At 41.4% G+C, this 25,730-nt stretch overlaps 1 protein-coding gene across 3 annotated transcripts in view; it reads right to left on the bottom strand.

Moving 5' to 3' along the window:
• The window catches only part of nhsl2 (NHS-like 2), a 188,662-nt gene that overhangs the window by 88,538 nt on the left and 74,394 nt on the right, over positions 1-25,730 (bottom strand). The window contains exon 1 of one of the 3 annotated variants that reach the window (XM_087835336.1): positions 17,365-17,872. The exons of 1 other annotated variant lie outside the window; for it this stretch is intronic. In XM_087835336.1, the coding sequence (XP_087691462.1) occupies positions 17,365-17,443 (79 nt within the window). In that variant the 5' untranslated portion in view covers positions 17,444-17,872. Of the gene's footprint in view, positions 1-6,790; positions 6,940-17,364; positions 17,873-25,730 lie in introns of those variants that run through there. One more of the 3 variants, XM_087835339.1, reaches the window with a different exon arrangement.

Raw genomic sequence — 25,730 nt, 5'->3', positions numbered from 1 at the left:
CTGCCTCTTCTGTAACCTTAAACTGAAGTCGAGTTTCAGTTCTTCTCCCCCTTTTCTTTTGCTTTGCTTCATCACTCATTACTTGGCCGCCTCAGGGGGGATGTGCAGCAAGAGACCAAACCTCCATCTCACTCGGTTTTGCAGTATGGGCCAAAAAGTACATCACCAAAGTATGACCTTGGAGTTCAGCCGGCCAGCCAAACCCTGACATTTCTCATTATGTTGTAAAAATGAGGCTAATGTGAATTTAATTTCACATTATTACCAACAATCAATCAATCAATCAAATATATTTTCAGTTAAAACATTAAATTTAATGTTTTCAATCTACTTAAATTTATTTTAAAGTTAAGTTATACATGGACTGTGATTGTGTTTTAAACAAACATAGAATCTGAAACAAAAAGAACCATAAAGTTTCCTTTCTTATGTTAATTAATTTTGTCACTGATTTAGGCCTCAGTCACAAAGCACTAGAGATCAGTTGGTAACTTCCTTGGTTCACTGTCACTGGTTGCTGGGTGAAAATAATTGCAATCATGGTGCTGCACTAAGACTCTCTCTCTCTCTCTCTACACACATATATATATATATATATATGTGTATGTGTGTGTGTGTGTGTGTGTGTGTGTGTGTGTGTGTGTGTGTGTGTGTGTGTGTGTGTGTGTGTGTATGTTCAGGAATAAAATCAAAGTAAAATCAACTTTTGGCTTTACATTTACTGGTTAATGCTAGCATATTTTAGCTTTTGGCAAACTTGTTATTTCCATCGACACGCTTCCAAAACTCCAACTTTAATTTAAATTAATAGAGTTTGAGTTTCTTTACTGCTCTTCTAACATCACTGCAAATGTTATTTCTGTAAATCGCACTGGAGCAAAATATATTATCGGTATATAGAGTATATTTCAATACATTTCAATTTCACACCAGCAGCTCCATCAATTTATGGTTGAGTGAGAGAGATGATTGAACTGTGTGTTCAGACTGTGGTTAAGCAGCTAGAGGACAGCGAATCAGACCAACATTCAAAAGCAGCTTTGTGAACTGTAAAGCTGAAATTTTCAGTAAAACTCTTTTGCGAATTGATATCAATGCCTATATAATTGTTGAGAAATGAAACAAGATTAAGACTTAATTATATGTTTGTTTTGTTTTCCTAATCTATGCCACTTCTCATCAGACTAAATGAGGTGTAAATGTTAAATAAACATGCACATAAAAAATAAACATTTCAGGAAAACACTCGAAACAATATATGAAATGATTCCGAAGAACGGAAAACCCATCACTTAGTAGATATTTCAAACAGAGGCGGAGCTAAGGTGTGGCCAATGAAAGTCAAAGCCACTAACATAGACCAAAATTTGACCAATTATCTAGTCTTCCCACACAATCACTGCTGAAGTTACTTAAGCTTAGCCTGTGTCATTTCAGGCTGAGGTTAAAACTTAAAATCTTTGGTTCTCCTACATCACACAGGGAAATAGGTAGACCTAAAAAAAAAAACACTGAAATTTAGACTGACCATCATATGGAGGATTTACAGTACTGTGTTTGGGTCCATTTCTGTAGGCCTGTTGAGAGAGTATGCAACAGTGCTTGCATGCAGTCCTGCAAAAATCAACAGTATGTACGTAGCTCAACGTAGGTGATGCTGATTTGAAACCTTGATCTACTAACAAACCGATAAAACTCCATCATTTTTGGAAAAAGAAAAGAAAGAAAGAAAAAGAAAATAATCTTTGATGTCTACCTAGATACTCACAGAACTGTAGTTACATCAATAACCATGTTCTAGCAGTTTTTTGCTCACACCTAGGCAGATTTTAACTGCCCCATCACCCATTAGCTGGTGTAATAATCCATCCATCCATCCATCCATCCGACCATCCATCCATCCATCTTCCCCATATCTGCTTTACTGTTATCAGAGTTGTTGCTATTCAAGTTATCATGGGTTATTAGATGGGGTACACCCTGTACAGCTTGGCAGACTGTCGCAGGGCTAACACAGAGAAAAAGACAGCTATTCAAATTCACACCAATGGCTAATTTTGAATCACCAAGTAACCTAACCGTACATTGGACTGTGGGAGGAGTAGTTGAAAAGAGCCCAGGCAGGCGCAAGGAAACTGTGTAAACATCAGTCATGCCTGCTTAAGTAAATGACCAAAACAAATGAGCAGGAAAAACTCCATTACTTACTCCAGTGTAATGTGATGGTCTCAACTCAAGAAACCTTATAAAAATTGCCCGGCTCCCCCACTGACTTTAACACCTGGAAACTGTTCATTTTACTAAGTAAAAAAATGTTTTTTCTGTGTCTTAACAGCTGTTACGCTGTCTCATTATAATTCCGATATTATTTGGACGCGATTCAACCTTTTTATGTATCTGCATCAGACCATTACTTCACACAAAGCTGCCACTGCTGCCTCCAGCAGCACCCATAATCTGTCACACCGAAGAAATCCATCAGTCGCTCGCTTGCCGCCAAAAATATAAAACTCTACTAAGTTTAAATTAACACTGCACAAACATCTGCTCCTCTGCCTTCCTCCTCCCTTCATGGCCGTCACTCAGTCCATCGAAGCCACGGCCCATCCCACAATCGGGCGCCACATTTAGCAACTCATCTGCATAAAAATTCAACGATTTCTTTCTCCTTTCATTTTCATATTAAATTGGGCAGAAGAGGGAAAAGATCGAGAGTGTAAGAGAGAGAATGAAGAGGGAGAAAAGAGAGAGATAATGAGTGTGGTGTGTGTGCGTGTGACCATGCCTTCGTTCATTTTTCCACACTGGAGTGTAAAATGGTGCAAAAGAGAACCACAACTGTGTGTGTGTGTCTGTGTCTGTGTTGGATATTGTAATGGCTATTGGAAACTGCAGTAGCTTAGTACCAAACCACAAGCCAAAGTCAAAATGCACTTTCAGCAACACACTCAAGCCAATATATTTGTGTGTGTATGAGCCAGACACACACAGACACACACATCCTCAGATGACCTCGGCTGACCTTGTGGGTCTGCAACAGCCATGTGCGAAGGCTTTCTGAGGGTGAAAAAGACACGCAAAGTGCAAAGTGTGAACTCCTCGACACACAAAGAGCCTTTCAGTGGCGATGAGACGCTCGCAAACCAGTCTGCCTCCTCAAGTCACACCAACAGTTCTTACAGCAAAACCAAAGTCTGCTTAAACTCGACTAACGTCATGTGCGTTGCACTCTAGCAGTTATTTTTTCTTGCCGTCTTTGAGTTAAGTGATTATTAATTGCGTGTGAAATGTGAGAAAAAGGTGAAAAACTTCATGTCATACAGACCAAGTTGATATATTAAAATTAGGGTTGAAGGAAAGGTTACTAACTGCCTGACCTGGGGAAGCCATCAGCGAGCCTGCTAATTTGGCTTCTGCTGGCGGAAACTTCCAACTTCCAGTGGATATCCAGAACAGCTTATGATGGATATCCTGGCCAAGACTTCCTGCTCTGTTCTCCAGTTATTGCTGTTAATATGTTTTTAAAGGGTAATGAAAGCCTTATGGGGGAATAATGGCTCAGCAGTGGTAGCTACAGACTGCCCGTCTACCTGCAGAAAGCTTCTGTTGTCAGGTGTTGGCAGTGTCGTGTGGTACAAATGGTCTGATTGTGATGTTGCTGGTCCCTCAGCCGGCTGTGGACAAGAACAAAGTTCTGACGTACAAACAGCTGAAGTGACACCAGAGTGTTACAAAGAGTCAAGTGTCCACTTGAGCCACCGTCTGTGCTTTTACTGCTGGATGTTTTGATTGTTACGTTTTAGTTTTTCACACTTCTTCGTGTCACTACCAGCCGTTTGTCAACCAATCAGCATTCAACTGACACACAGCATCATCCACAGCGAACACCATGCAGTTGGGATTTTAGAGGGAGCATATTTGTGATGGTTGGAAACGCCTCTCCAGAGTGAATACCTCTGCAAACAGACACAGTCACGGCGCTGTAAATTAAGTAACAGTTGCTATTAGTTTGGAGATTGCTCTTTGGGTGCCTAGAAAAGCACTATATAAATCCAATCCATTATTATTATTATTATTTGCTTGTCACACAGTCTGTTTACATGCAATGCAACCAAAGTTGGTTCGAATTTGATTGGCCATTAGAACTCAAACAACAAATGGAAACCAGTTTCTGGGACCTAAAATCTTGTACCTTGCCTACAAAAATGAATAAATAAATTTTCCAGCTTCTCCCTTGTCACAAGGGGTCCCTACAGGCAGCCCTGCATGCTTTTTCTAAAACTATCACTAAATCTGAGTCCCAGTGCAAAGTTAAAGTCAATTAAAGCTAGCATGTCATAAGTCTACCACATCATTATCACACAGTCGAAGTTGAGAGGGTGCTTTGTGTGTGAAAAACTTCTAATAGTTCCTGATGAACACAGAGTAGTGCATTTGCTTGAAATGTCCACTCCAAATAAAAAAAACTTGCTTCAAAATTAGCACTGTTGCCGCACAGCAAGAAGGTCCTGAGTTCAATTCCACCATCAGGCCGGGGTCTTTCTGTGTGGAGTTTGCATGTTATCCCCATGTTTGTGTGGGTTCCGTCTGGGTACTCCGGCTTCCTCCCACCGTCCAAAGACATGCAGTTAGTGGGGATAGGTTAATTGATAAATCCAAATTGCCCATAGGTGTGAATGTGAGTGCAAATGGTTGTCTGTCTCTGTGTGTTAGCCCTGCGACAGACTGGCGACCTGTCCAGGGTGTACCCCGCCAGCGCCCCCCGCAACCCTGAAAAGGATAAGCCGAAGCGAATGGATGGAGACACTATATAATGCGGATTGCACAACACTGGACATTATATTCCTCATTTCCAGTTAATATTTGTACAGCTGCTGTTATTGTGTGTATATATATATTTATATTTATATTTCTTCATACATTCTTATATATTTCTATACTGTGTATTTTGTTGTACAGTTATTTTATTTTCAACTTTAATTTATATATTTTATCTTATTCTTCCCAGTTAAATTTACCCTTTACCCTTCATTCTAATTTGTGTTGTACAGTTATCTCATTCTTAACTTAATTTTTATATATTTTTTTTATTTTTATATTTTATTTTATTTTATTCCTTCCTGGTTAAATTTACCCTTTTTTATTTTCATATTTATTTCCTATCTTATTCATAGCCTTCTCTTTTTTTCTTTAGGTCACGAGCAGTTGTCCAAGCATTTCACTGCATATCGTACTGTGTATGACTGTGTATGTGACAAATAAAAATTTGAATTTGAATTTGAATTTGGATGGATGAACACCGAGTAGTGCATTTGCTTGAAATGTCCACTCCAAATAAAAAAAACACTTGCTTCAAAATTACAAAAATATTTATTTATGATAATATATGAAACTCATAGCTGATAAAAAGGACCCTCAAAGATCTGTTCCCCACAGAAACAGACTCAGTGCAGCAGCAGCCAAAATCAAACCTGAATAAAATTCAATGTGAAATAACTGCCTGTGACTTAAAGTGGGCGGGTCCTGAGTTAAACGTATTTCAGCTCTGAGATGAGCGACTGAAACGACTACTGATGGGAGGGAAGCACACCTTTAATTGCTGGTGGTAAATACATTGGTGGGTTTTCAGCATGACTGGATGCCCTAGTGTTTATTTTAGGGACTACACGAGAGCTACAAAGTGACGATGCATGGTGAGTGCCGTCTCTTTGTAGCTTATGATCAAAATCAATGACATTTTACATATAAATGTGTGTGTAGATCCAATACTTTGTACACTATCAGAGCAGATAAGAAAACTAAGAACTTAAATTTTTAAGTGAAGCACATAAAAAACCCATTTAATTTCTTTCCAAAGCAAACAATGTGTTTTTGTCTAAAATGGAAAGTTTTTTATTGTTTATGACTCATTTTTATTTTTTATGTATTTCATCAAATAATTACTCTTTTCAAATGTGAACAATTTGTATTTTCTATTTGTTATCTTAACTTTTCTTTTGCTTTAACCTGTTTTGTTTTTGGCCCTAATTGCTGGCTTCCTGTTTGAATTTAGCAATTTGACTTTGAAAGCAGTTTACAAAGCAGTTTGTTAGACAAGCAAAGAGGCTTCAAAAACAAAGTTATCATCAGTATTAATGTGGTTCAATGCTAAAATTCCCAGCTCTGACGCTTCTGACCAAAAACTGGGGGGAAATGTGAGTAAAATTATGCAAAACACATGGAGAATATTTCCATTTGATAAGTGGATGCAGATCCTGGAACAAGCTCAGAACACGATTTCAACACTTGAAAATAATTAAGGTGAAAAATGAAGAAATTAAATTATTTATTGATCTTTAAAGTGATGTAATTCAGCTTTTATGCCAAAGCCTGAATGGAAAACAGTACCTCACTTTGCTCTGTGCTGCTTTTCATTGTTTTCCCTTTTCTAACGTCCTGTGAAATTCAAAGTAGCAATGACAAACACCAGACACCACGGTGCCGCTGCCCCTCACAGCACACAAGTGTTCACTGCCATGCACGATAAAAAATTTAGCCTCCTAATGCCAGAAAAGCACCCCAACTACAAAGAAACGCACCCAAAGCTAAGTTAAACACCCCGAAATGAGGCACACGTGCTACACGGCAATCACGCCATCCTCACCAACGTCAAGTGTGACATTCCTGAGAATTTATAATCATCACAAGTAGCTGTGCTCCTCGTTTCAGTACCACTCCGCTTCCTGCTCCAACTTTTTCTGCACTTTTCATCCCTCCACAAAAAAAAGAAACCATTTTAAACGTCTCTTACCCAGTCTGGCCCAGAAAACTTCCATGTCCGAGCTTCTAAAGTCTATCCGGCACACCAACTTTCACACCCATGTAGCCTCAGAGGAGGAAAAAGAGGTGAGGGAGAGAGGGCAGAAAGACGAAGAAGAAGAAGAAGAGGAGGAGGAGGAGGAGGAGGAGGAGGAAGAGAGGCCAGCTGCCTGTTGAGGTAAACCCAGTGACTCATTCAGGCTGTGGCTCCGAGCGTGTCAGCAGGCAAATATGAGCGAGAGAGGGGGGAATAAGATCCAGCAGGACCGGAGGGGAGAAGACGGAATAGTGTGCAGGGGGAAAAGGACGCTTTCTGTCAGAGGGTGAGAGAGGAGAAAGGGAGGAAACTGATCGTGCCCGGTGTTGTGCCTTCCCACTCCTTTTTTTTCCCACCCTCACTCTTCCTCCCCCACTTCCAGCCACTTCCCCTCCTTCTTTCTCCCTCGCTGCTCTCAGCATAAAGGAATCTTAAGTGTTTAAGAGGTGATCAGCAGCCCTAAGAAGTGGAAGAAAATAAAAACACTAACACGTTTCCTGCAGCCCTGCATGCGTTCCTGGGGACTACATCCATATGGTCTTCACAACTGATGACTAGCACTATTATTAATGAGCTAAGCATTCATGTGAGGAATAAAATCAATAAATATCAGCATGCCAGGGTATTTTCAGATATTTCATGCTTTAAACTGCACAAACTACAAGAAGTGCAGGGTGGGAAACATTTACTGTTGCAGGAAGGAAACCTCCCCATTATCTAAGAGTCCTCGCAGTTTATCTCTCTCTCTCTCTGCCTGTAGACCAAATTTGTGTTGTCTGTGTCACCTACCGAAGCCTGACCTTTCAAACAAGAGCCGAGATGGACGTATGTGATCAGCGTCTCTTGTTTATCAGCCAGACTAAGGAGGACAGGGTGAAGGAGACAGTGAGATGGAAGCAAATGATCCAAAAGGGATCAGTCGAAAGAAAACCACGTTAAATGGTTGTGTTCAGATATAGATCTGATGTGGTTATGTGTCATTAAGCCTTTTTGCATCTGGATGGTAAAAGTGTTAAAAGTACGCTGAGGTAGTATGATGGTATCGTGCTAGCTCATAGCAAGAAAGGTCTGGGTTTCAGAGTGCTACTCGTGTGTGGAGGTGGCAGTGATGTTGAGGAGGAAGAGCGTCCTTTCGCTTGTCGATCCATTTTAGGAACGTCTTTTTATAGTCGTCTTTTCAACACATTGCCAATGAGTGTGTCCTTGTAGAGCCCGAGGTCTCTGATACCAGCAGCATATTTGTTTCCGGTCATAATAGCTGGTTATATTTAAAGCTGTGCACACGGCGAGCTAATACACCACATTCCCATGGCTATAGAAACTGCACAGCAGGTTAATGCAGTCATTTAGAACAGGCTGCAGAACACTTGCAGTGCAGCTTTATCAGCCTGTTGAACATATTTAGGATCAGATCATTATTATTAAGCTCATTTTCTGCTGCTACACATTTTCAGATGCCAAACAATCACAACATGTCAGAGCTGAAAGATGTTTTCCTGGCTGGATTGTCACTTTCACAACAACACACCTCATTCACACGTATGCATTCAGGCAATGACAAAGTGTGCGAGTGCTGCGGGTCACCTATGCCGCCACCTCCGGTGTTTTCAGGAAGTAAGAGAGGAAGGAAAGCACCCTGGCCAAAACCAACAGAGGAAAAGGAAAAGGGGGAAAAGGTATAAACAATTAGATGTTTGTTCCATTTAAAAATGTAACCAACGTGATACTGATAAGAATAATATGGATTTGATAATTAAATATGTATGAAAAAGCTACAGAATTGCTGAATTGGTGGATTTAGATAATCTGCTGTGTTTTGTTAGTGGTTGAGACAATGCACCATTTTTGGTTTGTTCCTAAAAAAGGCTGAAGACAAGACAATCAAGTCTAGAGTTTGACTGACCAAAGTTGAGTCAGTCAACACTGTAGTTGGAGATTTTTTCACTCTCATCAAAGAATTTTGTTGACGTACTGTAAGGTAAGAAATCTTGAAAACATAAATAAATACTGATCACCTACAGCAGCTGCAGGATGGAAATTCTTGTCACGAACTACCAGCCTACAGTTTTGTGTTGATGTTAAACCCAATGGAGGTTTGGATCAGTGCAGTTATTGAGCAAGCAGAGTGTTGGTGATGTTTACGCACTCAACGACCTCGCTCTGTAGCTTTATAAATGTGAACAGCCCAAAACTTTTGCATTACTTATTACATAAAACTCAGAACTAGGCATCAGTTATGTTACACGTTTGTGCAGTTATATATGTTCTTGGTTTGTTATCAACAACAAGAACTGACACTTTGTGGTTGAGTTACTGCGATTCTTAGATTTGTCAGTGTCAGTGTCACCAAACCATACATTCTTCTCTCACCCTATCACACACTTTCTGTAGACCGACAAAGACACAGTGAAGCTCCTTCTATACTTTTTCATCAACACTCTCAAAGCAAACATCACATCTGTTGTGCTCCGTCTCAACATGAAACCATACTGCTGCTCACTGATCCTCGTCTCTCTTCTTAACGTAGCTTCAACATGGCATAAAAAGAGAAACAAAATATGCTGGTGCATGCTGATGCTGTGTTTCGTTGTGATTTATATGATTATTAAACTATTACTTTCGTAACAGGATGCGGACTTAAAGGACTAAGCTGGGTTAAATCTATCAGAGCTAAAAAAAAAAAACAAGCTAACTGTGTTATAAAGTGGCGCTTACGTCTCTATCCACAGCAAAATGAGCTAAACTCACCATCAGCAGAATTGTAGATCTCAAAATAATCACTGCAGGAGGAAAATTATGGACAAAGCCCTCAGCAAGATACCACCACACAATGGAGAGAAAGCATACAATGGATGCACAGCAAAGGAAGAATTAGTGCAACCAATTCAATGACAGGTGTTATTAGTACGGGACATTTGCTGGCCTGGGCGCTGGCCCGGATGCTGAGTGTGCAGATCTGCCACCCAGGGAGCACATATGATTAATCCTCCCTCCATCTTTAAATACAACAGCACCGGTTCCTCTCAGCAAGGCACTAAACCCCCGACAGAGCCAAAGAAGCTGCTGCTCAGTAACCAGTGAGTAAGTCTGAGGCTTTGCTCAGCGGCTCAAAGGAAACTGGGAGTTCAGGAGGAGCTCAGCTGCAAATATCACTCAGATAACTGAAGGTTAAAGACTCCTCAGCAGGTTTGATATGTTCTTGAGACACCAGAGCATCAGTGAAGCTCCGCAAAGTCCTTAATTACATGTTTTAAGTATGCAGGAACGTGATCTCACCCACACACATACAAGCAGGTGCTCAACCGCTGCGTGTGTAACCCTCAGAGCTTTGTATACGATGACTCAGCAGCAATGTTTCCTCTTCATCACAGGCACAAACTGCTCTCCGAACAAAGACGGGCTCCGTGTCAAGAAACAACAAGAAAACTGCAGGGGTGCGGAGCTGGCGTCTGTAACGCTCAGATTGAAGTCTTAGCGGTTTAGCCGTGACTGTTTCAGTGGCTGCACAAACACAAAATAAATAACTTCTACGATAAAACACATTCAATCCGGGTTTAATGCAGCTGTCCTTATCTCAGCATCTCAGTTTAGGACAAAACCTGCAAAAAGAGCATCTAACTCCTGAGGATTCTTCTCAAGCCCTCCATAAAGTAAAAGGATAATAATCAGTTTAAAAAATGTGTTTTTCTTGAACCTTTTGTTAGGACTTCACTGCGGTTTGAAAACTATTGGAAAGTGTTTTTCGTCTACTAATGGTGTGAAAAGCGACCAAACCACAAAGCTCAAGCTGGTTCTGAGGGACAAAGGCGCAGAAGAAAATGAGACTTTCTTGCTGTTTTTCTCTTTTAGTGCTAGTTTAATCCGCAGATTTGGCTGCTTTGTTGATAAGGTCAGTTGGAGTTGTAACAGAGGATGTGACTCACAGCTAATAGGAGCACTAAAGGTGCTCTCAAACTCTCTCAGCTGTAACTCGGTCAAATGCAAATGTGCAGAAAGTATCTTTATACGAGTGCTGGGCATTTAAAGATTAATATATCTTAGATGACTGCCCACCAGCAACCACTTTAAAATGTTTGCCAGAGAACGGCAAAGTTGAGGGTTTGGTAGCTGTCCAACCGCTTAAATACACTTGAAGACATATTCCCATGTGTTTCTAAGAAGGAAAGCTTTGATTTTTATTTTACATTTTGCAGGTATGAAGATTTTAAACCGAACTAAATTGAAATATTGTTGATATTCTCTCTCTTTTCTTGCATAAAACCTGATGAAAGCTGATGTGAAGGCTACATGTGCCTGATTGGTCAGTTAAGGATTTACAAAATAACATCCTCTCTTGTGTCTATTTCCAAATGGGTGACTAAAACAGACTTCACTTTTATTATCTGCTGCTGATTCTTTGACAGGTGAAATCATGGTTAAAGTTGCCTGTAGTATAATATTAACCCTGAAAACATGACTTTAAGGACTTTGTTTAGAGCCCTGCTTACAAAACTATCTGCCAAGTTTTTTGGTAAAATATATAAATACTCATATGGTAACCACAGTCACCATATCTCAATCTAATAGACTCACAACTCTGTGATGCTGTCATGGAAACATGGACCAACAGCTCTGAGGAATGCTTCCAGCGCCTTGTTGGATCTGTGTCAGGAAGAATTGCAGCAGTTCTAAAGGCAAAAGAGAGCCCAGGACGGTACTCGCAAGGTTGAACTAATCCCTCATATATATGTATTTGAGAATGAAGGCCATGCATAATAAAGCATATTTTCAGTGTTCTTTATATCATAAGGTCCTTACTTTGCAGCAGCGAGGCTGTTATCTGTTCTTGCCTCCCTGAAGTCAGACATTCTTTCTGACTTCGGCTGAAGATTTCAGTCCCGTTTTGAAGCTCCTATTCATCCCCATCCTCGTGAGTAGCAGCAAAACATTAATTCTCATGAGCAAGGAGAGGGATAAAAACCAATGCCATCCTGTAATACCACAGTGGATGCATTTTAGAGGCAACTTAGAGGCCCAATTTCAGTCAGGACCAGCACTTCCTGTTCAATAGTCTTTATTCTGTTGTTCACAGCATAACAGTTGGGTTTATTGAAATGCGATGGAGGTTGAGCAGATATTGAACTATTAAACTCAGACGGGGGAAATGTTTATGAGTTTATGTGCGCTTGCCTAAATGATGCAGTATTGCGTACAACTGTCAGAAGAAGAAGAGTTACAAAGGATGAAGATGCGCTGTTCTAACCGATCAGCAGGCGACGCACACTCAGCTGCTAATGAATGGACAAACCAGCGAGTGCATCCAGAGGCACCCACGTGCTCACTGGCAGAGAGCCGACCGGCATTCGATTGACCTGCTTTAACACCTGTACAATTGCCATAGCAACACTATCCCCCCACCACTCCACCCTCCCCTCCAAACACAAGTTCCCAGGCTCTGTTTCCTGTCTTCTCACATTCATCTGCCTCGTCTTCATCTTCCTCCTCTTCTTCTATTTTTGCTTCCCTTGTCGATCTTCCAGAAACTCTTGTTCCCTCCTCTTCCTCCCCGTGTCTTTATCCTCACCGCATCTCTTGCCTCTCTCGGTTTCTCTCTCTGTCATCAAGTATCTAACCTCAGATCTCTCAATCGTTCTCTCAGAACCCTCCCTCCTCACCTCCATCTAATTATCTCCACACACCCCTCCTTCCCCATCCCTCACACTCTTCCTCTCCTTCTCCCTCTCCTGCTGCAGGTTGCCTGCCAGCGCTGGGAATGACATCACCGCTTTGAAAATGTATGAATGAACACGTCCGCCATGCGTCTGTATGGTCGGACACATCTCTCGACGCGAAGAAGCAAGTGAGAAGAGCAAACAAAGGCGGTGCAAGAGGTGGGAAAAATGAATATTTTGGGTGTTTTGGAGCACGGAGACAGGAACAAAGGAAACGTGTCATCGTGTGATCGCTGGTTGCATAGCAGCTGAGGTGCGATGGGCCAGAGTGATCACAGAGAAAATCTACAACCACTCTGTTCATTCATGCGTTTGCAACAGCGAGATGTGTGTGCGAGTGAAGAGCCAGGGGGGTAAAAAAGTTGGAGAATCAGGAGACAGCTGATGGGTGAAAGAGGGAGAGGTAAAAGCAGGGACAGGGAAAAAGCGATGAGATGGGAACGAGGTAGAAATCCCGGTTCAGACTAGATGATCTCTCTATCAAAACCACCATCATCCCTTACGCTGGTGCCACGATTTGGCAAAGAGATTCCCATCTATGCAGTTAAAGTCTGAATAATCACAGCTTGTGGGTTTTTACAGCCTTCATTATGTGTAAATGTGATACAGCAAAACAAACAAAGACAAACTCTGGTGATTAGGAATGTCATAAGCCCTGAAGTCCGAGCCATTTCATTTCAGCGATTACAAATAACAAAGAGACCTGCATTCACTGCATCGTCCCATACCAATGCCAGTACGATATATGAATATATGAATTGATCCACATCCCTCTAATTGATACCACCAAAAGAAAAAGAAACAGTGAGCAAACATAAAGGGATAAAAGAAGGTTAAAAACTGGAAACGCTTCATTTACTCAAAGAAAGAATGAAAACTACACAGAGGTTGTCCACTGAGGGTTTCCCACGTGAAGAAAATCTGTGTTGGATATGATGCGATTCGAGTTTTAATTGGCTTGAAGTAAACAGGGGAAGGCATTTAAAAAACATCAGAAGGAGGAGAAATTGGAAGTTAATGTGAGAAATTAGCAGCTAAATAGTCTAACAACATTAAAACTCCCCTCATCGGAACATCCAAAGGCAGAAATTACTGACATGCCCACACCGTCTGACTAACAGGTATTCACTGAGATTTGCGGTGCACCAAAATAAAAATGTCATAGGCCATGTATGCACAGACTTCACATGTTAATGCTGCTGGGGTCAGCTTACCAGCTCGACAACAAAAATCCAAGCTGAGGTAAATGGATATATATATACTGCTTCTCTACTCACTTTGAGTAGTTTTTACTACAAGCTTTAATCAAACAAATGCTTTTCCAATGGATCTATTTTATCCAAGGATCCTTTGTTGGAGGACCAGGGATTGAAACACCAACCATTCAATTAGCAAATGACACACTCTACCCGCTGAACTTGAATGAACTCCTAAGCAGCCATCTTGGTAAAACCTCTGGACAGATATTTAACCTGTCAGGTCCAAGTACCCCTAACCCTGTCCTTTCACAGTTTACAATATTTGGCTTTTGAACAATGTCTCCAAAAATCTTTGGTGGTTTAATCCCAGCAGAGGTGGCGATAGAAATCAATCTCAAAGTCCTCTATCTAAATGAATGCAGAGACAAAGATCCAGCCTTATATGTTTTCTGTTTCTGCAAAAGATTTCTTTGACGAAATACGTTTAGAAATTTGTTCTGAGGATTGTTTGAGTGTCACTCCTCCTTATACATGTTTCTCCTGTACTGGCATCTCTTCATTATAAATAGTGTTGAATTCCAAAACATCACATACAAAGTCATAAATAATCAGGCTCTGTCGTATGTTAAAGATCTTGTAGTATAGTACAATCAATCCATCTATCCCAGTCCATCCCAGCTGTTACGGGGCAACATGTGGGGTACATCCTGGGCAGGTCTGTCACTTCATAGCACCATATTTGACAACCCAGGTGTTTATGTACACCACTACATCATTCATTTTTGCCTTCCCTTGCCCATACTTAGTGTTTTGTCCCATTTTCCTGTGCTTTTCTTTGTCTCTTCTCTTTCCAACTCATAAGATCGTCACCCTGAACCTGGAAGTTTCTTCCTGTTGAAAGGGAGGTTTTCCTTTCCACAGTCGTGCTTGCTTGTAGGGGATTGTCTGATTGTTTGGGGTTTTCTCTCTCACACTGCCTTCACAAAGCTTCAATAAACATTAAAAGAAAAGAAAAAATACTATATAGGTAAATAGAAAAAACATAAAGAAAAAGTAGTTTATCTATAATTGTAAGCACAATCCACTCAACTTGTTAGCAGCGACCATTCATCACTCTATATAAATTGACTCCTCTATGTCCAAGTTAAAAACACTTCTAAAAAGATCAGTCAGTCAAACTGAGCTTTGACCCACTGCATATCAGTTTTCCCTGAAATTAAAGTTATAATTAGCCACCCAAGTAAGTTCCTGGAGGCATTTCAAGACAACGAGACTTGCTTCTAAGACCTTTAACGAAACATCCAATCTGACCTCATCAGTCTGAGGACTTCCTGCAATATAACAACATTTTAGGTTTCATTTTTCAAAGCCAAGAACTGCTAAAGAAATCCTCACGAGGAATTTCGCACATTCCTCCTCGCCAAACGACCAGCTGTCCTGACCAAAGCTTCTTTCATTTCATTGGGAAAAAATACGGTTCCTCCTTTTTGCCTGTTAAGCAGCAATTACGCCTCTTGTGTCTGACCGTGTCGTCATCACACCAGTAATCACAGAAAATGAACCAGTAGTGTATGTGATGCAGCACCTGGTGACCGTCACTGTGGTGTGAAAGATGATGAATGTGCTCTGGATGCCGATTAAAGTCAAGGTCAAACATATCAGGAAATGTCTTGTGCCGATTATTGCACCACAGCAGGTGCACGGAGGCCAGTTGGCTGTCGGCTTCTGTTAAAACGTACATACATGCTGCGCGCACACACACACACGCACACACACACACACACACACACACACACACTGTGCTCCAGAAGGAGACTGAGCATATGGGTGTGTTTACTCTCTCAGCTCGGCTCTATGCAGCTCTGCAAAGCGACATAAACACTTTGCATGTGTGTTTTGCAGCGCAACATCCTTCTCTTCCTCCCCTCCAAGCGCTTCATCATCAATTTTTTTCCACCTCCTCTAATTTTGCTCCCTTATCTTTCTCCTCCTCGTCGTTTCTGCCCCAGCCAATCTTCCTCTTGTTCTGCTTCATCATCTTCCTCCCACTGCCCCCTCTCTTGTATCCCTCTCTTTCTCCATCCTTTCCTATCCAATTCCTCTTCCCCTTCTCCCCCTTTATCATTCGATGAGGAAGCGAGTAAGAGCTTCAGATTTACAAGGGCTGTCATCTCCGCTTCTCTCCATCTCCCATTTCTCTCTCGCTCTCTCTCTTTCCTGCACACTATCTCTACCTCGTTCGCCCCCAGAGATAATTAAAGAGACCACTAGTAATCCCATCCAACCGTGCAGAACTGGGCAGTGCACCCGAGCAGTTGCACACACAGACACACACACACTTGTGCATGCACAACACTGCAGCATGTGGCAAGTTGTACTCAAAATGTGTAAAACATGAAACATTAGAATTTGCACAAGCACACACTTTGGATTTAAAGTGTATAGGGTACACACACACACACACACAGGCACACACACACACACACACACACAGTTTATCAGCAAAGAGTTATACGACAAATTGACCTAGTTCATTCAAACCTGAGAGCCAAGATGAAGGAAACTGGAAGGAGAGATGGATGTTTGGGTAAATGAACGTGAGCTAAATGATAAATGAATCGAAGCACAAATGATATAAATGGGGGTGTGAATGGGTTAGAGCCTTTGCTGATGGAGAGATGGGGAAAGTTAGAGATAAATGGATGGAACAATGGCCCAAATGGCACTACTATACAGGATAAATAGAAAAACGAATGAAGGCTTTCCAGGATGGATGGAGAGATTGAAAAGAGGAGTGAGAGCCAGTTTAAAAAGATGTGGATGGGAAGGAAATGATGAATGAGTTGCTGGAGGGATTAAAATGAAGGAAGAAGAGCATAATATCAATACTATTTAGATGCGAGAGATGTGGCTATGAAACGGTTTGGAGAGATGGACGGTAAAATTGGACGACAAATGGATTGAAGAAGCAATATTAGATGGACCAGTGCAGGACTATGTGAATGGATGGAAGGATTTTTTGGGCGATGTGATTTGCCTGGACTATAACGAATTTGGTGGCAGAAATCGGAAGATGAAAGGACGGCAAAAAAAAAATCAAAGGTGGACAGACCGAGAAGAGATCAGGTGAATAAATGGAAGGAAGTCAGCAACAGAGAAGGGGAAAGATGGATGGATGGCTAGTGTAAAATGCAGGGATTTATGATAAGATGCTCTGAATATGACAAATTTGGTGGCAGAAATCCAAAAAGCAAATGAATGGAAATCATACAACGTAGACGGACTGAAAGGTTGGATCCATATAGGGGCGAATAGAGGGTTGCGCGTGCATTAAATAATTAATTTAGGATGAATGGGTGCATAAATCAGCAGAAAAATAAACAGAATTACATGACAACAGCATATAGGCAGATGGGTAAACGCACATAGGCTGGGGAAGCGTGGAGGATGAGTGGACGAAAAAGATGCATGAATACATGAGTGAAAAGAGTCCAGTCAGGTGAGGTTCGACTGGGGGGGGTACAAATGAGTGCATGCATGGACTGATGGAGAAGGGAAACAGAGTGAGAGGCAGACGGGAATCATAAAAATGCACCAGAGAGATACAGGGATAAAGTACCTGTTGCCGATTTGGGTCTGTGTCTTCCTTTGGGCCGTCGCTGGGAATTGCCCATACTATTCTTCCTGTCCCAAAACATCACCGCTTCATGCCACCGACACACACACACACACACACACAGGCTGACTGACTGACAGAGAGAGAGAGAGAGTGACGGTCGAGGTTTGAGCTCGTCTCCCGGATTAAAGCATGTGCAAGACGAGTGACAGCCGATAAGTATGTGAGTAAGAGGGAGGACTGAGCGTCACAGCATCACCGAAGGCGCCTGCATCCCGTGTGTGACTGCATGTCTGTGGTGTGTGAGGGGAGCTCGGCGTGTGATTGCAGATGAGTGTGTGTGTCCTACGCTACGTATATATGTGTGAGTGTGAGAGAGAGCTTGGGTGAGTGCACAGTGCTACGTGAGCTGGTGACAAAGCAGCCTGGGTACCGGCGTGTTTGTGTGTGAGAGAAACAAAGTGTGCGTAAGCAGCTGTGCATATTTTAGTGTAAGGTTTCAGTGCAGCCAGTGAGCATGTGCGTTACGCATGTGTGTGTTTGTGTGTCTTGAGAGAGAGAGAGAGAGAGAGAGACAGAGAGAGCATCCGTTGCGTTGATTAGCCCCCAGCCAGTTGAATCCAGCCGCTGCTGTTCAATTCAGAAAGAATGCAGGCAATCACAGACGAGAGATCGAGGAAGAGGAACATAAGTGAGAGAGAGAGGAGAGGGAGTGAAAGAGGCAGAGCGAGAAATCGGGGAGAAAAGAAAAGAAAGAGGAGGGGACGGTGCAGAGAAGGAGAAAGTGATAGATTGGTCCACTATCAGCTATGTGACCAGAAAACTGAGGAGACACCGGCTACACAGCCAAAAGTATTTGGACAACCTTGCTTCCCCCCTTTTTGCTGTTGTCCACATACTTTTGCAGACTTGGCTGACAACAACCTTTACTCTCATTTTATTGCTGTTTAGGACGAAATAAAAGCTTTTTAGTAAGCTGAGGAACTCGAAAAGCTGTAGGAGAGATAGATACCCGGCAAGGCGACAGCATTGAGGCTTGAAAGGAGGACGTGAGCCAATTCAGTGTGAGGATTAGATGTCAGTCTGATACTGAGTCAGAAAGCTGGACTGGTATCAGTGACGAGAGATGAGATGTCGTGCAAGTGTGACCGACAGCTTTTATTTGTATGTTTGTAGAGACGTTTTGGACTTGACTGCAAACTGTTATCACGCAAGCTGACATAGAGCGAAAAGGTCAGTCCTCTTTCTCGTTGCACTTTCAGTATCATCATGTAGTATTTCACTAAAAAACAGTCTGTTAAATTTACTACACTTGTACCGTCTGTCAATTTTCTTCAGTTTATTGCCTTAATTTGTCGATGCTTGAATAAAGACGAGGAAGCGTTTTGAATCTTAACCTGGGTCGGGTCACAGAGACAGCAACCTAAGCAATTCAGTTCAATTTTAGTTATATAGTCCCAAATCACAACAACAGTTGCCTTGGCAACTTGTTACATGAAGGTATGTAAATGGATTAGCTGGACCTTGCTTTTCTACTTAATCTGGACACTTTCGTACTACAAGCCTCATTCAAACACATTTATAGAAGTCGATTGTTTTATGTCTAACCACTTTGTAAGCCAGAGGTCGACCAAAACCTCTGATTAGTAGACAACCCGCTCTGTCTGCCGAGCTTCTGGGACCGGGGTGCGGAGGCTTCAGAACTTCCCCTTTTCCCTATCACAGTAATCCAGTGACTGCTGTCAGCACTTTCACTGCAACACAGCTAAAGTAAGTGTGCAAAATTAATCCAGCAGACTTCATTTCCCAAAATGTAAACAAATCGAGCATAAACCAGCAAGTACATTGCTGCTGGGGTGAAACGTGATAACTTTAACCTGTGACCAATCCCATTAGGGCCTTTCTTCCTTTGGGCTCCACCTCCACCTCCAAAAGTCCCAGGCAGAATTCTGCTGAAAGTGAATTGAATTGGCTGAGTTGTGTCACATGGGATGAGTTACAGTGTCTGTGATTGGTCTCTGACTTCTTGTACACGAGCACTGACTATTGTAAATATAAGATAAGTTGCACATTTTAAAACAGAAATGGTTCACTGAATTCTAAAAACACGTCTGGACCAGATCCAGACAACATTCCAACTAATAGTCACATAAGCATTAGAGGGTTGCTTAGGCAACTGGAATGCCAGGTCCCTGTGTGGGCGTGGCTTTGAAGAAATCATTTTAATAAATCTTTATTTTTTTTTAAATACTCAAGTATGTTACAGACGTTCATGTCTCTTTGTGTGGCTTAACCTGTAAATAAAAAGAAGTAATGGAAATGAATCAGCTTTGAGTTTATTCCTGCAGAAAAAAAAGGTATCATTGTGAAATGGAAAAGGTGCAAGCTGATACGTCTTCAGCCAGGAAAATAAAGGCTTAAAGGCTCACTGGTTTGCACATCTACTAAGAACACCTGAAGTTGTTTAAATAATTTTCAGTCATAATTTTTCAATTTTTCTTGATGCACTGAATTATTGATGCACTAACAGCCTCATGTGTTGCAGCCTTTTGCACGGGAATAAAGATGTCATTGTTTCGTGCTGTGAATAAAACATCTGATAACGATCCACAAATTGTACAAAACATCTGAAGTAAGGTGGCCAAACACCTTTGGACCATAAAGTGGAAGGACAGAGAAAAATATGGGGGTAGACGTGTGGAGAAGGACAGAAAGAGATGGGAAAAAAAGAAAGCAAGATGACTAAATAAGGATAGGGAAACTGGGTGGGCTCAGACCGAGGGAGAAAAATTGAAAGTGAAGTGAGCGGCAAAGGGAATGAGACTGCGCGGGTGAAGGGGTGAAAGAGGGAAGCGGGGAGAATACAAAATGAGGAGAGGATTTTCCGTTCATTTTCCTTCACATCTTCCCTTCCCTTTATCAAGTCTGCACACTCGATCTCGTAAAGCACAGGTCTCACACACACACACAGATGTAGAGGTTGGACAAGGTCACCCAGACACAGTTATGAAGGGACTAAGTGGAAATTCATTTTCTACTCAAGATTGAAAAAGGCGTATCACGGCTACCTCGCAGCACAACATCACTTAACCCTTACAACTTGAAATAACTCAAAAATTAGAACTAAACTTACATTTGTTCCACGTTTGACTTACTTTTTTCAAAACCTTTAATTTCTGTGTTTACTAAACATGACATTGATGATTACTTTGAGCCAAAAACTGAAAGCAGCTACAATCAGTATTTGTATCAGAGCAGTGTGAAAGGAGGAAGTTAGAGAGGATGAGCTGGATGTGCAGCTCCGCTTGGCTTTACTGAGCTCTCAGCACATTGCTGAGCTGTCCAACTCATAACTTTATTGCACCGGTTCCTCCTCACTGCTCTCAGGGGTCACAGTGGGCAGCGCTGTCAGGTGAATAAGCTCACCAACAAAATAAAAGGGAAAGAAAACACACCAAGCAAATATCTGCTGAACACAGTGTCACATTTAACAGTTATCGCACATGCAGCTACTTATATAGTCATGTGCTCTTGGTACTCCTTTGGTGTCATCTGGCAGTATGCAAGTTGGTCCAGTAGACTCACTTTGCATGCCAACGGTGACTTCGCCACAGCTCCGCACCATTTTACAGCGCTAACATGCTGCAGTATTCTCCTGTACGACAGAGATCGCCACTCTGACAAAAATCCCCACATCAGCTCTGCTAAAAGAGAAGAAAAGTCCAAATTGAAAGGTTTTTTTTATTGTTTTGTTTGTTTGTTTGTTTTTCAAAAAAGTCTCATCTTTCAAACCTCGGTATAAATTATGAATTTCTGAGTTCCTGTAATGATGCTATTGACTATAATGAACCTAAAAGGTGTGGGTGGGATACAGCGGAAAGACTGTAAATAGAAGATGGCAGCAAATAGCTTATTAAAAATAATTAAAATGATACAAATTACCTAAAAAAAGAAAGAAAAAAAAACCCAAAACAACCACTCACCAAGTTGGCCAATCACTGATACATACAATGTCTTGTATGTGTTGTATGTCAGTGTAGAGAAAGGGGCTTTGGGGTTGGAGAATTACTTTAAATTTATATATAGATACTTTTTAATTCTTTCTGGATTTATAAAAGGCTACTTAAAACAACCCTACTACTATTCACAGATTTAATACCTCAGTAGATGTTTTCCTTAAGAGTTTACATCATCGATTGCTAGTTTCATGCACTTTTTTTTAATACAACGCAGTGTTTATTTAATAAATTACGGCATTCTTTCAAGTAAAAGTGAAAATAAAGTAGCGTAAACTTCATAATGGGACGACTTTTTGATAGCCATCTCAAATCCATCAGTCCATCTTTTATATACAGTCTGTGGTCCCAAATAGGTTAAAATATTAACCCATTAAAAAGTCCCGCCCGAGCGTCACTCAGTGAAGAGTTGAACTGAGAACGTGATGGATTCAGTCAGCAGTACATGGACACCAAAGCACACAAAAAACACTAAAGGAAACTTAATAAAGGGACTTAATAGGAAAGATAGAAACACCACTCCAAATGAAAAATAATGTTGCCCCACAGCTGCTGGATGTGTCGATAAGTAACAAAAACAAAGAATGATGGACACTTCATCCATCATATTTGCTCACTGTTGCATCATTGTTGGGTTAGATCTAAAACTAATAATAACTCATAAAACCGCAGTGGAACGATGGCACTCTACCTCTGGAGGTAAAGCAGACAGATGGTGCAGTGTTACATCTCTGTTGACTACGGAATAAAAGGGAAAAGCAAACTGACCACCACACACACAAACACACACACACACACACACACACACACACACACGGAGCCTGCAGGTCGTTTCCATTTGTCAGGAGCAGAGAATAAAGAGCACTGGAGGCCATTCTTGTTCTTTTATATCCCAAAACTAAGTACTCCTATCTCTCCATTATATTTCATGACCACGTGGCCATGCACCACTAATTTTTTTTCTTTCTGTCTTTTGTCTTTTACATCTTTTAACCTTATTTGCCCGTCCAGCTCAATTAAATTCAATATATTATACTTAATTTATATCAGAAGAACTGCTGCGTGCTCGTTAAACAGAGCAGAAGTCTGACTGAAGACTGCAGTCTGTCTCTCTTGGTCCTTATATTGATCCGTGAGAACGAGCGTACAGCCTGATAAACCCGCCCGATCCTTCCTCGTCTTCTTCTTGTCCTGCTCTCCTCTGTCATCTCTCTTCCTCTTCCTCTCTGCTGCATTGCACATCCTGATAAAATCCTGATAGAGAAAGGCGATGAAGAGCTCTTCTCCAAATTATCAAGACTTGAGAAAAACTATCTTTAGTGCTGCTGTGAGAATTTGGCAACTGACGAATTCTTGGTATTCAAATTATTTACTGATGAATTATTAATTAAAAGAGCTGGTCACTTTATTAGGTACGTCTTTGTCAGCTGCACATCCATGATGCAAATCGAGATCTGATGACTGTGGCCTACATACACACTCAGAGATCCCTTTGAGATGATTTAAACTTTGTGACATGGAGTGTATCCTGCTGGAAGCAGCCATCAGAAGATGGTACACTGCAGTAATAAAGGGGGTTGTTTGATTGTTGAGGTTTTCTCTCAATTGTTGTCTTTGTCTTACAATATAAAGTTCTTTGAGGGGATTTTGTTGTAATTTGGTGCTATATAAATAAAACTGAATTGAAATAAATTTCCATACAAAGCACAACAGAGCCATGTTTTGATGGTGCTTACTGAAAATTCTGACCATACCATGTGAATGTAGCAGCAGAAATTGAGACTCACACCAGATAATGTTTTCCAGTCTTCTATTGTCAAGGTTTAGTGAGTCTGAGTCTCAGTTTCCCGTTCTTTAGCTCATGACACAAGAATATTTAAATAAACTCTTGACTGACTGCATTTATGTGAGCATCTCACTCGGATCCAGGTCACATTTATTTCTCTGCAAGCTGATACACAGATAAGACCAGCAATGAGGAAATGAAGATGAGATTCCAGCACAATAACTTCCGTCTGTTTGCTTCCAGAGAAACGGGAGCGGACTCTCTGTGGCTTCATGGGAATGTTTAACTCTTTGCCAGAAGCCATCACAGCATTAACAGCCCGAGCAGTAAAACTGAGAAAAATGACTTCACAGCTCATCTCCTTTCCCTAAAGGCACATTTTAGTAGATTATTTTCCACTTTATTAGCATCATTATTGCTGTTTCTTTAATGAAGAGCATTGTGTTTCAAGGGTGTGCTGGAGAATAGACGATGCTGGTTCGCACTCTGCACAGAAACAAAGTCGAGGACTGACAATGAGATATTACCACATAAATTTATAGAAAACATCCATCAAGCTTTTGTAAATCTAAAGTTTACTTATTTAATGAGAGAAAAATCTCATATCATAGACTCTATATAAAAATTGGACACAACCTCTGGTACTGAATAAAGAGAACATGTTTTTTAATGGCCAGCAGGGGGCGACTCATGTTGTTTATAGAGAAAAATCCCTCAGCTCACTCACTGGGTGAACCCTCTTTAATTTCAGTGTCTAGCTTTAAACCAGAATAAAACATGATGCTAATATTGTAATTTAGGGTTGCTAGTAGCGCCCAGGAAGACCAAAAAGCATGCTATGCTTAACAACGCGAATGACAACTACAATTCAAATTAGCTTTATTTGTATAGCACCAACTCACAACAGTTGCCTCATAGCGCTTTATATTGTATGGTGAATTGTTAGCCTTGCAGTGTGGAGTACGACCTGTTGTGTCAGTTAGATACGCCCTCGCTCGTCCCATTTGGTGTCAAAACACCAAGATGGCAATGTCAACTCAAAGCTCCACAGCAGGATTTTGGTAACCACTGGGGGATGTCACAGTTACTAAATTAATCTTTTATATACAGTCTATTGCAAAAGGCAAGGCATGCACTTTATGTCAGATCGCCCCCTGGTGGCCAGATATAATAGCCAGCAGGAGGCGCCTCCAGGGGTTTCAAAAGGACTTTCAGTTGGATAATTTGTGGGAGAATGGCCCCCGTCCCTCTCACTTAATGACATCAACAAACACTTTCCTGATGAGACTATGGGTTCTGGTTTTGCCAGTGGGTTATACTGGCCATCTTTTGCATATAGTCTATAATCTATACTTTTGTATAGTCTCATTTAACCCAGAGCTGGAGGTAGGGAAAGGGTTTTCCTTGGAATATTGCCTCTAATAGTCACTAAAATTCGAGATGCAGATTCAGTCAGATAGTTATGAAAAGTTAAGTTATGAAAAGCATGCAGTTAAACTAAAAAATGTATTTTTCCTCTGTTGAGGGTGTGAGCTGTTTGTAACATCTGCCTTTATCAGAAATTATCTTAAATATCACAATCCTTCATCCAAGCCTGCAAAAACTGGTGAAGCACAAAAGATATGACACAGGTATTTGTAAATGCAGACACGACCACAGCACTGAAGCTGGATTCACAGCCTTCTCACAGACACTTAAAGCAGGTGGATGGATGCTGTCAGCAGAGCTGAGCTCCTGTCTTTTTTTCCCTCCCTCCCTTTTGCTGGCATGTAGTACTCTCTGGCATATTTGCTCAATGAAATCTGCTGGTATTCCCTATTACCAATATCCCTAAACCATCACTAATCCAGGTTCATCCCCGGACCTACCACAAAGATTGCTTTTAGCCTCCCCCCACCTCAAATCTTGATACCACCAGTTATGTAACAGCTGTGAGGCCTGGAGGGTGAAACAGAGAGCGGCGTTAGAGAGTGAACCGTTCAATTTCTTGCTGATACTGCCTGGTTTTTTTTTGTTTGTTTGTTTGGGGGTTTTTTTGGCCTCAATTTCACACAGGCGGCCACATCTTGTCAGCTACAGCCCTGAGTTACAGGCACACTCTCTTTCTTCTCTCTGTTTCAGGCTCAGACAGAAAGATCATTTTTATCAGACTCATCTCTTTGAACCACTCCGTCTTTTCACTGCTTCAGCCTCTCACTCTCCATCCCTCCCCTTTATCACCGTCTCTGTCCCAGAAAAGTCAGGCAAGGTGAGAAAATTCCACCTCCCTGATTTCTCTCTCGTCTCTCGCCTTCTCTCTCAAGTCGTATTCACACGAGGACGACCACAAGACCTGACTTCGCCTTCCACATCCCTGCAGCGCTCACATGAGCTGACCAAAGCGTGATAGAAAGTGTGGTTTCTTTTCTCCTTCGCTGTTCAAATCTCACCACAGCATCCATAATATTTACCCTTCTCTCAACTTGGCACAGCCTTGAACTAGCTATCAGAGCATGCCAAGCCAAACCTTCTCATAATAAGAGAGAGGCCGCTTTCAGAGAAATGACGGATCAAAACAAGGCAAACAG

Source organism: Neolamprologus brichardi, chromosome 3, assembly GCF_056152115.1.
Source record: "Neolamprologus brichardi isolate AB-2024 chromosome 3, ASM5615211v1, whole genome shotgun sequence".
Taxonomy (NCBI): domain Eukaryota; kingdom Metazoa; phylum Chordata; class Actinopteri; order Cichliformes; family Cichlidae; genus Neolamprologus; species Neolamprologus brichardi.
This window is presented reverse-complemented; position numbering and strand designations above follow the sequence as displayed.